The sequence below is a fragment of the Medicago sativa genome, chromosome 1 (genome assembly GCF_051527215.1).
Source record: "Medicago sativa cultivar Bolivia chromosome 1, Bolivia_mono, whole genome shotgun sequence".
NCBI lineage: Eukaryota > Viridiplantae > Streptophyta > Magnoliopsida > Fabales > Fabaceae > Medicago > Medicago sativa.
The window spans coordinates 81,918,719-81,932,109 of record NC_140749.1 but is presented as its reverse complement, the minus strand read 5'-3'; the positions used below and the strand labels follow the sequence as shown (position 1 = coordinate 81,932,109).

The 13,391-nt window shown below is 31.6% G+C and overlaps 2 protein-coding genes across 3 annotated transcripts; both read right to left on the bottom strand.

Moving 5' to 3' along the window:
- Positions 1 to 2,701: 2,701 nt before the first annotated feature.
- LOC146958121 (cypmaclein-like) lies at positions 2,702 to 4,757 on the bottom strand. Of its 2 annotated transcripts, none has more exons than XM_085741307.1 (3): positions 4,549 to 4,757; positions 4,291 to 4,336; positions 2,702 to 3,109 (listed from the first exon to the last, which is right to left on the bottom strand). In XM_085741307.1, exons 1-3 carry the CDS (start codon positions 4,606 to 4,608, stop codon positions 2,928 to 2,930), a joined length of 288 nt encoding a protein of 95 aa, XP_085597433.1. In that variant the 5' UTR covers positions 4,609 to 4,757; the 3' UTR covers positions 2,702 to 2,927. The 2 variants fall into 2 exon arrangements, with proteins under 2 accessions (XP_085597433.1, XP_085597434.1); XM_085741308.1 differs by lacking the exon at positions 2,702 to 3,109 and adding an exon at positions 3,663 to 4,022 and having other exon boundaries at positions 4,549 to 4,702.
- Positions 4,758 to 9,671: 4,914 nt separating this feature from the next.
- Positions 9,672 to 13,313, bottom strand: LOC146958120 (Mitochondrial transcription termination factor family protein). Its single transcript, XM_085741306.1, has 3 exons — positions 13,230 to 13,313; positions 12,859 to 12,929; positions 9,672 to 10,675 (listed from the first exon to the last, which is right to left on the bottom strand). Exons 1-3 carry the CDS (start codon positions 13,273 to 13,275, stop codon positions 10,106 to 10,108), a joined length of 687 nt encoding a protein of 228 aa, XP_085597432.1. The 5' UTR covers positions 13,276 to 13,313; the 3' UTR covers positions 9,672 to 10,105.
- Positions 13,314 to 13,391: the final 78 nt, after the last annotated feature.

Here is a 13,391-nt window from a genome sequence, read left to right as displayed (position 1 = left end):
TAGTGGTTGTTATAATGTACCATCTGTATGTATCATGAAGAAAGTAATCATCATAGTTCAACAAACTTCCTCTTGGACTTTGAAAGTTTTCTATGAAAATGACTAAGTGATTACATAAACTTTTGTTTACCATTGTCATAGGACATAGAAACGTATTGTCTAGGTTATTTCCTCGTTGTAGGATTCTATTTTAATTAAGTAAATTATTAGATGCATTGGATTTTTGTTGGGACTATAACCTCTAAGTAAAAATGAAAAGTAATCTGGTTATAATGCTATTCTCCACTGGAAAAATTCTAACAGAGAAGGAAGGTCCAATGCTAATAACCTAGATAACTGTTGGAAGAGGATTTGGTCCATTAACACATTTCCCAGACACCATGAGGATTAATTTTGAGAAGCATAATGGGTGTTTTAAAGACTGGTTAGAGCATATGATTAACACTGTTGACAAGGAGAATCTTATTTATCTAGCTGCCTTATCCTACAACATTTGGTTTGCTAGGAATTTACATGTTTTTGAAGATAAGGATACCCCATACCCATAGGTGGATACGATGTCTAAAAAAATATGAGTAATAAAAAAATTTACTCAATATTCCTCTCACTTGTTGGAACTTGGTAATATACTTTTTTGTAGAATATAATAAAAAAAATAGTATATATCTATAATCTATAATATATATAAAGAAAATAACTGAATATCATTAAAATAGGAATTATCTCACACTAATAGGAACAATATTATCTATAAAATCTCACTATAAAAGGAATATTATTATTATTATTATTATTATTATTATTATTATTATTATTGACAAAACACAAACATATTCATTCATTCAAATTGATAGAATACATCGGATAAAATAACATGATCAACATCGCTAAAAACGTACGTAGAGGGTGATTCTACGAACAAACTCACAGCACACAGGTTAATAGTGTATGGACTACAAAATACCTACAAATAATATGATAAAAGCTAGATCACCAAAATACCTACAAATAATATGATAAAATCTAGATCATCAAAATACTCATGTTTCTGGATCTGAAACGCGCAACGTTGACGTCCAAATCATTGATTGAATATGTGATTGACTGAAACTGATCTTTCAATATGAACCAAACAAACAGCGCACGCGAACTCAAATAACGCTGCAAAAGACGATGAACAACACAACACAGCACCCAAACGACAAAATCACGAAAAAATACAAAAGAAATTTGATATATATGGAAATTACTTATTTAAATCGCAAGAAAGAGGAAAAAAGATGCATAGGGGTGATTCTAAGTCAAAAATGACATAAGCTCACCCCTCCTCGATGAGTGAAAGAGAAAGAGAACTTAGAGATAAGTTAAAGTTTTTCTCACTAAAAAAATAGGGTCAACTGCTGTAAAAGAAATGATATTATCTATAACAATATATAAACGGAAGAGAGATTTTGGGGGATTTTTTTTTTTAAGGATTTTGGGCTAAAATTTTTATTATTCTAATTACACCCCTAAATAAATTTTTCAATAATAATGATCTGATGTTGATGTTGTTGAAAATGATAGCAATTTAATTGACACAAACTTCTTCATTGATAATTTTAATCAAAATCTAACAAAATTTAATGAAAAATCTAACAAATTGAGTATTTACCCAAGTTTCACATCAGATAGTGAGAAGAAAGACAGATAGAAAGTTATACTATTTTAAATATAGATAGTTAGTTTGAGTTTTTTTCATCACAACATCTCTAGTCTCTTGGGTGTACAAGGGGCTCGGGTAGATATGTACCATGAGAGGTTTCCAATTTTTCCGTGAAAAAATTGTAATTGAGAAATTTGCAATTTTGTCGTAATTGTATTGCAATTGTGTGAGTTTAGAGAGTTTGCAATTTTGACCGTGCAAAGATTATATGAGAGGGTTTGTAATTTTCTCCTGTAGAAAATTGAAGTTTGAGTGATACATACTTTTTTGAGATTGTGGATGTAGGTATGAAGTGGCAAATGGCAATCATTATTGTGAGTTTTTTATTTTGGCTTTTATTATGTTTGTGTTTTCACTTTTGGAGTTTTTCTTTGGTGGATTTCCCAAGACTAACATTAGAGCAAAGATTCTTCGAGGAATAGAAAGCTATGTTGCATCATTCATTTCAGGAGAGGTTAGTTATCATCTTATTGTGTTGTCTCTTAGATAAGTAGAAGTTAGACATTCCTTTGTTTAGGATGGACTTCTCCATATGGAAATGCATAAGCCCAAAATTCATGGAGCATTTATGAAACATGAATGAGAAGATAGAAAAATTGAAGAATACTTATTTTGCAAATGTGTTTTGTCACAATAATGTTCTTTAACTCTTTGAAGATGAAGCCGACAACAAAGTGAAGAAATGTGAGAGTTTGGATGAAGGGAGTATAATTTGTGCCCAAGTGGATATTCATTCAAGTCTCGCATCGAGCAATGAGAACAAAAAAGAGCTAAAGAGTTATTATAAATATGAAGAATTAGTTTGAGGTTTCTTCACCACGGTCTCTCTAGTTTCTGTGGTGTATTCCAGGCTTGGATAGTTAGGTGTCATGAGATGGTATGTAATTAGTGATATGACTCATAAATCTAATGTTTTAATGTTTTGGGTGAAAATGTGGTGACCAAACAGTCAAAAAAGCATAAATATATTACAAAACAGTCATAAAAGAATAAATATATTACAAAACCAAATCATATTAATTTCAACAATTCACCATCCTTTGTAGCTAGCTTGCTAATTATTAAAGGCCCTCTCAGCTCTATGTGCTCCTTTAAATGCCTTATTTTCTAACCTTATTACCACATTGTTCAGCCTAATTTTTGCATAAGCATGTATAGCTAGCTTCCAATACATTCATGAAATTATATATGAAATATAAATAGCTAGTGATCATATATATATTTATGGGCATTTGAGTTTTCCTCCATGTGTTGTGAGAGAGGCATAGCAAGGACACGTATCAGTGTTCCCAGATGTGCCTGGAGGGACGCAGTTGCATTTTTTACAACAACTATTGCATGCTCTCATGCATATCTTTTGCCTTGACGCCTTGCTGCACCTGTAACCACACTTACCGTTGCAATCTGCAACATACAAGTAAAAGATAATAATCTAACAAAATGTAACAAACAAAAATTAACAATTTGCAGGAACAAAAATAATATTCAACTGTAAATTAATATTATCATCCAAAATCATATATTACAAATATGAATTTAAAATTGTCACTCATTTGTGTTGCAATAAGTTCACCCTTTGAATAAACTTTCAATTTTGAAATCTACCATCGATTCTTTTATTTGCTTAGCTTGTAGACAAGGGAAACATTTTTAAATTTAATTCATATTATAATTTATTAAAAATAATTTTTTATTGATCAAGATAGTTACCCATTTTTTACTATTATTCTATGTTTAATTAATATGAATACTTAACTTATATATATATTGGGATAATTAAGAATTCAATCATCTAAATGAGTATTATGATGATATTTTTAATAGATAAATATACAACTTAATGAGTTTTTAGAATTTTGTTATTTTTCATCTTCCTTTTAAAGCCCTTTATTTTTAATTTAATTTAAACCTCTAATATGTTTGAAGAATTAGTTGCTCAGCAACTATAAACACTAGATTCTGAATTACTTTATCCTTCTAAATATAATTTATATCCCATCAATAAGATTAAGTGTGTACATACACACCATACATACATACATAGCGATATTTTTTTTAAAATTGAAATTGCAATATGGTTTTTCAACTTATTTTTATGTAAACCTTAAAGGCTAGTGTTGATATACTTGTACAATCATACTAAGAAAGTACAATTAGATAGCATAGATCTTTCAATCGTCTTGAATACAACAACACAATTGTGTTTCTGCTAAACAACCTCCACCTCTAGGGTAACCCCTTGCTACACAAAAGCCAGCACAAGGACCTGATCTACCAACACATATTCCACCAAAGCAGTGTAATGTTTCCTCTACTCCTGTAACCACAAAATATGCAATGTACACAATTGCAAAAAAGGTGAAAAGGAGGAGGTTGATGTCGGTTTCTATTCTATTTTTATTTTAATTTTAATTTTACATGGTTTACAAGAAACACCTTGCAATATTATATATATGTGATTTGAAAATGCCTTAAGTCTTTAATAATAAATTATTCACTGTATACTTTCATCTTATCGAATTTCCTGCTTTTCCATTTTGTAAAGAAATAAGAAATTATCCCTTTTTATTATTTATCTCTCTTACCTATTTGTGCTGCAACCATGTGTTGATTTCCACTATAGATCTCCAACTGAAAAATTCCATCAAAAAGGAGAAAAAAAGTAGCAACATGAGTTAGTAGAAGATGACTCAATATCTATATTTAGGCAATGAAGAGAAAGAAAATATAGTAAAATAAATAAAGTATACATAAAAGAAATTTATAGCCTGAAAATGGATATACATGATATATATTATATATGATACACGTGATAGGAAATTAAGAGCCATTTCTACTTGTACCTCTTGTATCAAGATGAAGCAGAGAAGTACTAAGATTAGTGTGTTTTTGGTGAAGACCATTGTTACGAGAAGAAATTAGATTGAACAAGTTTTAAGACAAAGAGTGTGTGTGAAGTTAGAAGCTATGAGTGTGGGTATTTATAAGGGAAAATAGTGGTTGTTATAATGTACCATCTGTATGTATCATGAAGACAGTGATCATCATAGTTCAACAAACTTCCCTGTTCATATTATATTATGGATGGATGTGGACTTTGAAAGTTTTCTAGCCGTGAGTGAATGAAAATGAACAAGTGATTACCTAAACTTTTGTTTACCATTGTCGTAGGACATAGAAATTTATTCGTTAGGTTATTTCCCTGCTGTAAATTTTTAGATATTTTAGAGTTTGGTTGGCACTACCCCTAAAAATAAAGTTTGGTTGGCACTAGGCCGGACGCAATTCATTCAAAATTTGAATATACTTCAAAAATAAATTTATATAAAAATAAGAAACGGTGTCAAATGATTATATTAAGCTTCCGGTAGCAATTCACCATTTAATTAATACTCCCTCTTGTCTTATTTATAAAAGAAATTTAGGTCAACAAAAGTTGATGTATTTGGTTAAAAATTCAGTCCAAAAATGTCAATTTTTGTTGACCCAATTTTCTCATATAAATATCCAAAAATGTCAATTTTTGTTGACCCAATTTTCTCATATAAATAGGATCGGAGGAAGTATTTAATTATGTTTTTTTAAATAAGTATTTAATTATGTTATAGTCACTCTTTTCTTTCGGGAGATTAGTGAATTTCTAGTAAGGTCAACGTGATGAAAAAAATTCACTTTTTTACTCAATATCCTCTCTCATTTGTTGGGATGTTGAAGATAAAACATTAAATTAAATTATAATAACTAGCAGAAAGAAAGACGGATGTATTAGTGCTTATCTATCCACTTTTCTATTACACTCCATCGTATATCTATAGGGTCTTACTAATCAGTGCTCTAAGGGTATTCGTCAAGGATTCTATTAATAAAAACTTTATTTTAAAAATACAAGTATTTACTCTTTTTGTAACAATAATTACACCACTTTTTGATACAAAATTACTTATTTTAGTACTTTAATCAATGTCTCAAAAACACTCTTTAGCAGTCTTCATATCTATATTATCATATCTCATTATAAATTTTTAACATTATATTATATTTTGTTTAAGTGCAAATTATTCCTTTTTTTAATAATATCTATATTATCATATCTCATTATAAATTTTTAACATTATGTTATATTTTGTTTAAGTGCAAATTATTCCTTTTTTTAATAAAATATTGTCCATATCTTCTAGAATATTTATAATCGCTTCTATTCAAATTGAGTTAAAGCAAGATATATTTATAATAACCGAAATATAATTATATACACCCTCCCGGTCACTATTATAAGCAAAAATCTACATTTTAGATTCATTTATTTAATAATGTACATAGTCTTTATTATAGACCACATATATCATTAAATGAATGAACCTAAAATGTAGATTTTTGCTTATATTAGTGACCGGATGGTGTATTTAAGAAAAAATTGTTTAAAGGTAATTCAGATATATTAGAAATAAGTTACATAAAGAAATGTCCACAATGCAAGGTCACTTATATAGACTTATAGTCACGATACCTATGAATGCAAAATGACATTAAATTCTGACACATCAATGCATCTCAATTTTGTCTTTGTGCAATTATAAGAGTTTGAGTAAGTTGTCTAAGATTTACGCCATTCGTCCGACTTAAATTATACTTCCTGATTCATTTGAAAATATACATTATTGACTTAGCATACTTTGATCGTATTTTTTTACTAATATAGTACAAAGATAAATAATGCTTCGTCCGTTTCAAAATGCATGTCCAAGTCAACCACATCACATATGTCAATGCAAAATTTTGACCGTTAATATCTTTAATTATCTAAAGTAAAAAATTATAAAAAATTAATATTTTGAAAATATTTGTCGAGACAAATCAAACATCTTACATGCTAATATTTGTATTTATACATTAGTTAAAATGTATGGTCAAAGTAAGTCAAGTGAATAGTACTGCCCATGGCAAAAATTGGACATATATTTTGAAACGGAGGGAGTATCATATAAGATGACTTTGGATTCGTCTCGATGAATATTTTCAAAATATCAAATTTTTATAATTTTTCTAAGAGATCAGTAAAGTTATTTAAGATTATAATTGTGTATTGGTATGTGTGATAAAGTCAACTGTGTCACTTAATATGCATTTGTCGTTTCTAATTTCAAATTTGTTTAATTATGCTTAAACTCTTAAGTTTTTGAACAATTTTTTGTGGTCGTGTTAAGAACGTTAGTAAAAGTTCCTCCGCAACAAATTATCCATACTCCCTCTGTTATTAATTATAAGTAAATTTTGATTTTTTAAGTTCCTCCGCAACAAAATACTCCTATAGGGCAAGCTTTAGATGGAATTTGATTGGTATTCTTTACCTAAAGATAGGATGGTAAGTGATCTATTTCAACTTAATTAAATGTCATACTTCGAGACCAATTATGTGAATGCAATGATGTTAAATCTTTTAAGAGAGAAGTTTGTCACTCATTACGATCCTATCTAACTCGAGAAATAGTCTCTTCAGTTACGTTCAAAGGATATTTGGTTCAAACAAAAAATGTGTGTGCTGAATGGTGGGACTTGGTTTTTCCAATAAAACTTCACGTCCATCATTAATGGTTCTGGTGTGTGGATATATCAATGGTGGATAATCTAAATAGGGTGGGGATTTTATATAGGTGGCCTAATTTGATAAGGTGAGGAATGTATCTCTTTATAAATTCTAGTTGGATTTTATCTTTAATATACATGAGATTTGAAAAATAATAGTATGTATTAAAAAAGAAAATCTGTTTTGGACTAGTAAAATAATATGCGTCGGGCTCGGTAAAAAAATTTGGATGGCTACTCAACGAGCACCTCATAATTGTTCACTTGATTGAAAAAGGTCGATTCATAAATACAATTCGATCGGATTTTACACACAAAAGCATTCAATTGGGAGCAAAATTGATGTGCATATTAAGCAACTTTCAATAACCTGTTTGGGTTGCATTCACCAAAACAAAATTAGTTTTAGAAATATCGTTTATAAGAAAAAATTGTCAAAAAAAAAACTAATATATTTTAATAAATGGATTATATAGATTTTATGTTTAATGGATTGTAGTAATTTTTTTAAAAGAAATGTTAGCGAATTGTGTGATTCATCCATTATCGTTCAAATTTACATTCATGTAATCCATCTATTTTGTCAACCCTATACAATGAAAGCATGAAAGGTCAATATGGAGCATTTGAGAGATACAAATAAATCAAATTAAAACGAGTGGAGTTATCTATCTTTCAAACTAGTTCTTCGGTGCATAAATGAAGGTTTGTCATGCACAATTTTGTTTTCACTATTAGATTAATAAATCTCACCATTACATCAAATAAAATATGATACGACATACCGATTCACTGATAGCAAATATATATGTGCACATGCAACACTATTTTACAAATGCACCATTGAAGTAGCCTTTCACCAATTGAGGTTAGAAAACTTTTATTTACGATGCACGCTATAAGAGCATCCACAATGGTAGTTTTCTAACAAGGACTTCTTAAATGAACCACACATGACACATCACTTATTTATAATTTTTTAATAAAAGTACCTATTAAGGACTCAATGACTCCAATGGCAATACACTAATAAGAACTCCAATGAAAAGTACTTAAATATGTCCCACTATCTTTACATATTAAACAAAAATAATTTATTTATTACTCATTTTTACAAGTGGGACCAAGTAGTACACATTTTATTACTTCTTTATGCAAGTGAGACCAAGTAGTACACATTTTATTACTTCTTTATGCAAGTGGGACTAAGTAGTACACATTTTATTACTTTTTTAAACGTGGGACCCGTTAGTTACTCAGGAGAGAGAGAGTCCTTATATAGTTGTCCGTTCCTTAAGGGGGCTCAATTTTTCTTCCTCCAATGGAAGATCCTTAACGGGGAGTGGTCCTTGTTAAATAAGGACCCCTCATTGAAGATGCTCTAAGGCATGTTAATTTGGATTAAGGTGGTGTCAACAACAATAACAAGTCTTAACCCAGCAGGTGACAATTTGGGTTAAGGAGACAAAAATGAAAGTCCTAGCTAGTTTCTAGGCATGGACAACATTAAGAAAAGTACAATTATAGTTAAAGGTGACATTAAAGAATTGACATAACGTACTTTATGACATATTCTAGCTACTAGCTACTAGCTACCATGCTTAAAATAAGTAGGCTTTTGACATTAGGAAACTTTGCTGCTAAAAGAGGGAAGGACCTTGTTTGTGGTGACAATGACATGCACGCATCCAAAAACTTTCGCAAGTTAAATAATAAATGGGGAATTTCCTTAAAAAAAAAATAAATAAATGGGGAATTAGTCACTTTAGTCCCTGAATAGGAAATGAGTCATCACTTTAGTCCCTGAATGCAGATAAATTACAAAATAGTCCTTGAATGTAGACTTTGTTAGTCAATTTAGTCCCTGTTTTCAGACTTCGTTAGTCAATTTAGTCGCTGAATGTAAACTCAGTTAGTCACTTTAGTCCCTGAAATTGACTAACAGAGTCTACATTCAGGAACTGTTTTGCATTTTCTCTGCATTCAGGGACTAAAGTGACTACTCATTTCCCATTCAGGGACTAAAGTGACTAATTCCCCTTAAATAAATATAGAGTTGCGTACAACATATAGTTTTTTATTTTTTTTAATAAGTTGCGTATACTGCTAGGGAAATGTTTGGTATAGAAGGTATGTAATGTGTTTTTCCCTCTAAGATGCGTGAATCAGTGATTTGTTTTGATACACGGTTCAGTTGTTGTGATATATCATCATATACAAACAATCATGAATGTGTTGATATACATTAACCAATGTTTTTTATCATTTGTTAAGATGTCTTATTTCACCATATAAAGTAAAAATAAACCACTTTGAAAGCTGGAACCCAGATAACTAAAATTTTATCTAAGCTAGATCATGATAATATCAGAGACATGGAAGCTGGAATCCAAATAATAAATCCTGTTTGACATCATCAATAGGTTGAGGGAAGTGAGATGCACATCATAGATCTTATTGTAATTTGTATCAACTTAGGAACAAATAATATCTGTAAAACATATCATGAGACATGCGTAATAAAACTTTTTTCTGACAAAAGAACATGATTTGTAAATTATAAACAACCTTACTGTGAGTATCTTCGTTCCATTGTCCAAGTAACTTCATCAATTCATATCAATTTCTAGAAACCATATGCATACTTGCAAAGTCGACCGCGTTAACTTGAGAATGAATTATTTCTGCAACTTGGCATCCAAAATGTGAGAACCATGCAATTCTGTCTTTTATTTAAGGTGGAGAGGGTGGATAAATGAACAATGATGTTATGCTGCAGGCAACTATAATACAAAAACATACATTGCATCCAATTAACTAGAATCGAACCCAGCATCTAGTGCATTGTGCCTTACAATCTCCCTTACAATCAATATTATAACCCAAAACTTTCGGATTTCGAAGGAGAAGGTTCCTAAGAGATTTTCCTTCAATACTCCACTGCTCCTTCAGGATCTTTATATTAGCTTTCAACTCTTCTTCTAAATTACATCCAAGAACTTCTGGAAATTTTTTAAGCAACTTGGACAAATCATTGTCAGAAAGATTTAAACTCCTTAGATAATCTAATGTTCCATTTACTGCCTCAAATTTGGGAACTTCCTTCTCACGATCTTCTCCCCAGTAAGGAGAATGAACAAGACCAAATGCTTTTCCAAGTATCTTGTCCTTTTCTTCATCGTCGAAGTTAAATGCAGAAAGAGCTTGTCTACATGCTTCCCACATACTCCGATCTTCATCACTTGAGATTACATTCTCTATCTGTGTCGTAGAACGCAATATCCAATGGTTGGTAGAATGATTTGAGGTCCACTTTGCTTTTGCAAGACTTGGCAAAAATCTGATATTTGGCAATGGAATAATGGAAAAGGCACCAGCAAGATCAGCCTGCACGATCGTACACAATATTTAGACTCTGGAGACCATTATTATCCTCCTACAGTCCTACCAGTGAATTTTTTTACATCTTGTTGAATGTTACAATTTCCAACTCTGGCCTTTGGATCTGTATGCATAAGTTTAATATTGATGGTGTGCATGAAACATAAATAAATAACATTTTTAAACTGATATATATATTTATTTGAACAGAGTAGTATTCCACAGCAGAATTCAAAAATCTTAGATATTGAGTTCTTTGATGAATATCAGCTGGAGATGACATGTAACCTATATCTAGGTATGTTGAAGAATATAAAATGTATCAAGAAACATTGAGCATTTTTCTATACTATAGTATTTTCCGTATAAAAGCCAACCTCCAGAACTAAAACTGTATTCTTTTCAAGGTTTGAGACAGCTAATAGCCTAATATGTATGGTAAACATAGTCTTTTAATTTTAGTCTGAAATTCGACCAACAAAAGTATGAAACCATGAAGATATCCTTTAAATACAAAGTCCTAAAAGACATTGGGACTTTAAATTCCAGTCTATGGGAAGTTAAATATGTCAGTAGAGCAATAGTTTCAATGCAAAGTCTCCATGATTAATTTTGAATGCTTGTTGAAAATGCCTCGTAGAAGGAGCTGTAAAAAACATTCAGTACAAGAGAGCACCCACTCTCCATATAATAGTCACCGTAAAACGAATCAGAATGGAGATGCAATGTTCCCCGATGCACTATTTAGTACAAAATGTTGTCAAATGGCGGCTATAGCGATGTTATAGCACTGTTGCATAGCAGAATTCAAACAAATTGCTATTTTTTGCAATCTATGATTGACAACGCTGAGGTCCTAACTCCAAAGAAAGATAACCAATTAATCTGCTACGCATTCTTTGAAAAAATAGCTATCCATGAACACTACAACGCTGACCATTCAACCAGCTTATTGGATTGTGAGCAATGAAAAGAATATCATACTACTACATCCATAGCCAAAATGGCAACTTCTGCACTCTTCAATTGTTGATGAAAAGCATTGGCCATCAACTAGCATATCGTTACTCTCCAGTTTCCACTTAGCGAGCCAACACAGAATAACCAAATTCAAGTTTTTTTCAACCATTCACCTACATCATTACTATTTGCATTATTACTGTTGACAAGAGAAGCCCTTTAAAGCTTTACAATTAAAACATTTTTCACTGATTAACTCATGTTCTAAAAACAGTTCCAACCTTTAATTTCAGAAGACAGAGATGCTTTATTGAATCTGGTCTGACATAACTTGACCCGCACCCAACAGGTCACGAGGGCTCAAAGACAGGATGTGCAACTGCAGGTTGGTGGTGATAAGGTATTATAAGTTAAATTGCAACCATTTCCAATTATTGCCAAGATTGGGGTGGTAGAATACAAGCTCTAGCATCTTGCAGAGGAAAGAATACACCCAGTTTTTTACATATCCCAGCTGAAACTGTTTAAGAGACAGTGTAATGAGCCTTTACATACCTCTTCCTATGACAACCAGTGAATTAGGTCCTATCACACAGCCAGTAGCAGTTTTACAGACCCGTGAGATCATTCAAGGACAGCAAGCTCTTGTTCAGTGGGAACACTTGGGGGAAACTAATGTTCCCTGTGAGGACTATGCCAATATCCTACATCATTATCCCAACTTCAACCTTGAGGACAAAGTCGATTTTAAAGAGGAAGGTATTGTAAGGAAGCTGCCAGCTATGACAAAGGAAGAGAAGATAGGCAACAAAGCATATTCTAGAAGAATCGATGGGGAGGCCGAGAATCCAGGAAGCAGGGAGAGGAGTGCAGCAACGGCTAACCAATTCAAGGCTGAATGATCTTGTAAGATGAGTATTTTTAAATTAATAGAGTGAGGATTATGAATTCTTAATATGGATGATTTGTGTAAGGAAATTCTCCACTTCCCTTATTCTAAAAGTTCTCTCCTCTCCTCTCCTCTCCTCTGCGTATATTCATAAATTGGGAGTGAATTTTCACCACAATTCAATAAAACAGTCAGTAACCTTCAATTCATTTTACCCCATTACACCTTTCTAAACATGAATAATAGTTTACCAATTAATACAGACAAACCATTTCCTACACTACACACATACAAAGCCACCACAACCCACTAGAAAATAAATGTTAAGATGCACACTTACCTTGCAACACAAGAACTGTGCTGCAGAATCAGTAGCGAGAAGAGGAGAATTCAACTGTTTCCCAACCATACCTGCATTAGCAAAAAAACAACACATAACTAACTATCGAATTGTAACAAAACAGCAATAAATAAATTACATTTAGCTATGAACCACCAACACAGACACCAACACGTTGATACCGGTAATAATTTGAAAAAGTGGAAGTGATTAAATATAACCGCATATCACATGTGTCGATATCATGTCTTCAATCTGAAGTGTCGGTGTTACACAGACATTTAAGTATAGACCAGAAATTGAAAAATAAAGTCAATGTTTTTGGGAAGAAATAAAGAGACATGAGATTGAAAAGGTTGAAGCTAACTAACCAGAGCGGCGAGAAGGTGAAGGCGATGCGAAGTTGAGACACTCCATATCATCTACGCTCTCACCATTCACTTGCACGATACCATAATCAAGAAACTCACTGTTTTTGTGGAGTTGTCTATTTCCTCTTAACTTTTGGTGGTTGAGAAATTCTTGGATAATAA

Bases quoted from the DNA above. Each gene is read 5' to 3' on its own strand.
- LOC146958120 (XM_085741306.1), bottom strand. From the start codon at position 13,275: ATGGAGTGTCTCAACTTCGCATCGCCTTCACCTTCTCGCCGCTCTG. The intron at 12,930-13,229 runs GTTAGTTAGCTT...TTGCTAATGCAG, and splicing joins TTCACCTTCTCGCCGCTCTG to GTATGGTTGGGAAACAGTTG. The intron at 10,676-12,858 runs GTAAGTGTGCAT...ACGATCGTGCAG, and splicing joins CACAGTTCTTGTGTTGCAAG to GCTGATCTTGCTGGTGCCTT.
- LOC146958121 (XM_085741307.1), bottom strand. From the start codon at position 4,608: ATGGTCTTCACCAAAAACACACTAATCTTAGTACTTCTCTGCTTCATC. The intron at 4,337-4,548 runs GTACAAGTAGAA...GGAATTTTTCAG, and splicing joins GCTTCATCTTGATACAAGAG to TTGGAGATCTATAGTGGAAA. The intron at 3,110-4,290 runs GTAAGAGAGATA...TGTATGTTGCAG, and splicing joins CATGGTTGCAGCACAAATAG to ATTGCAACGGTAAGTGTGGT.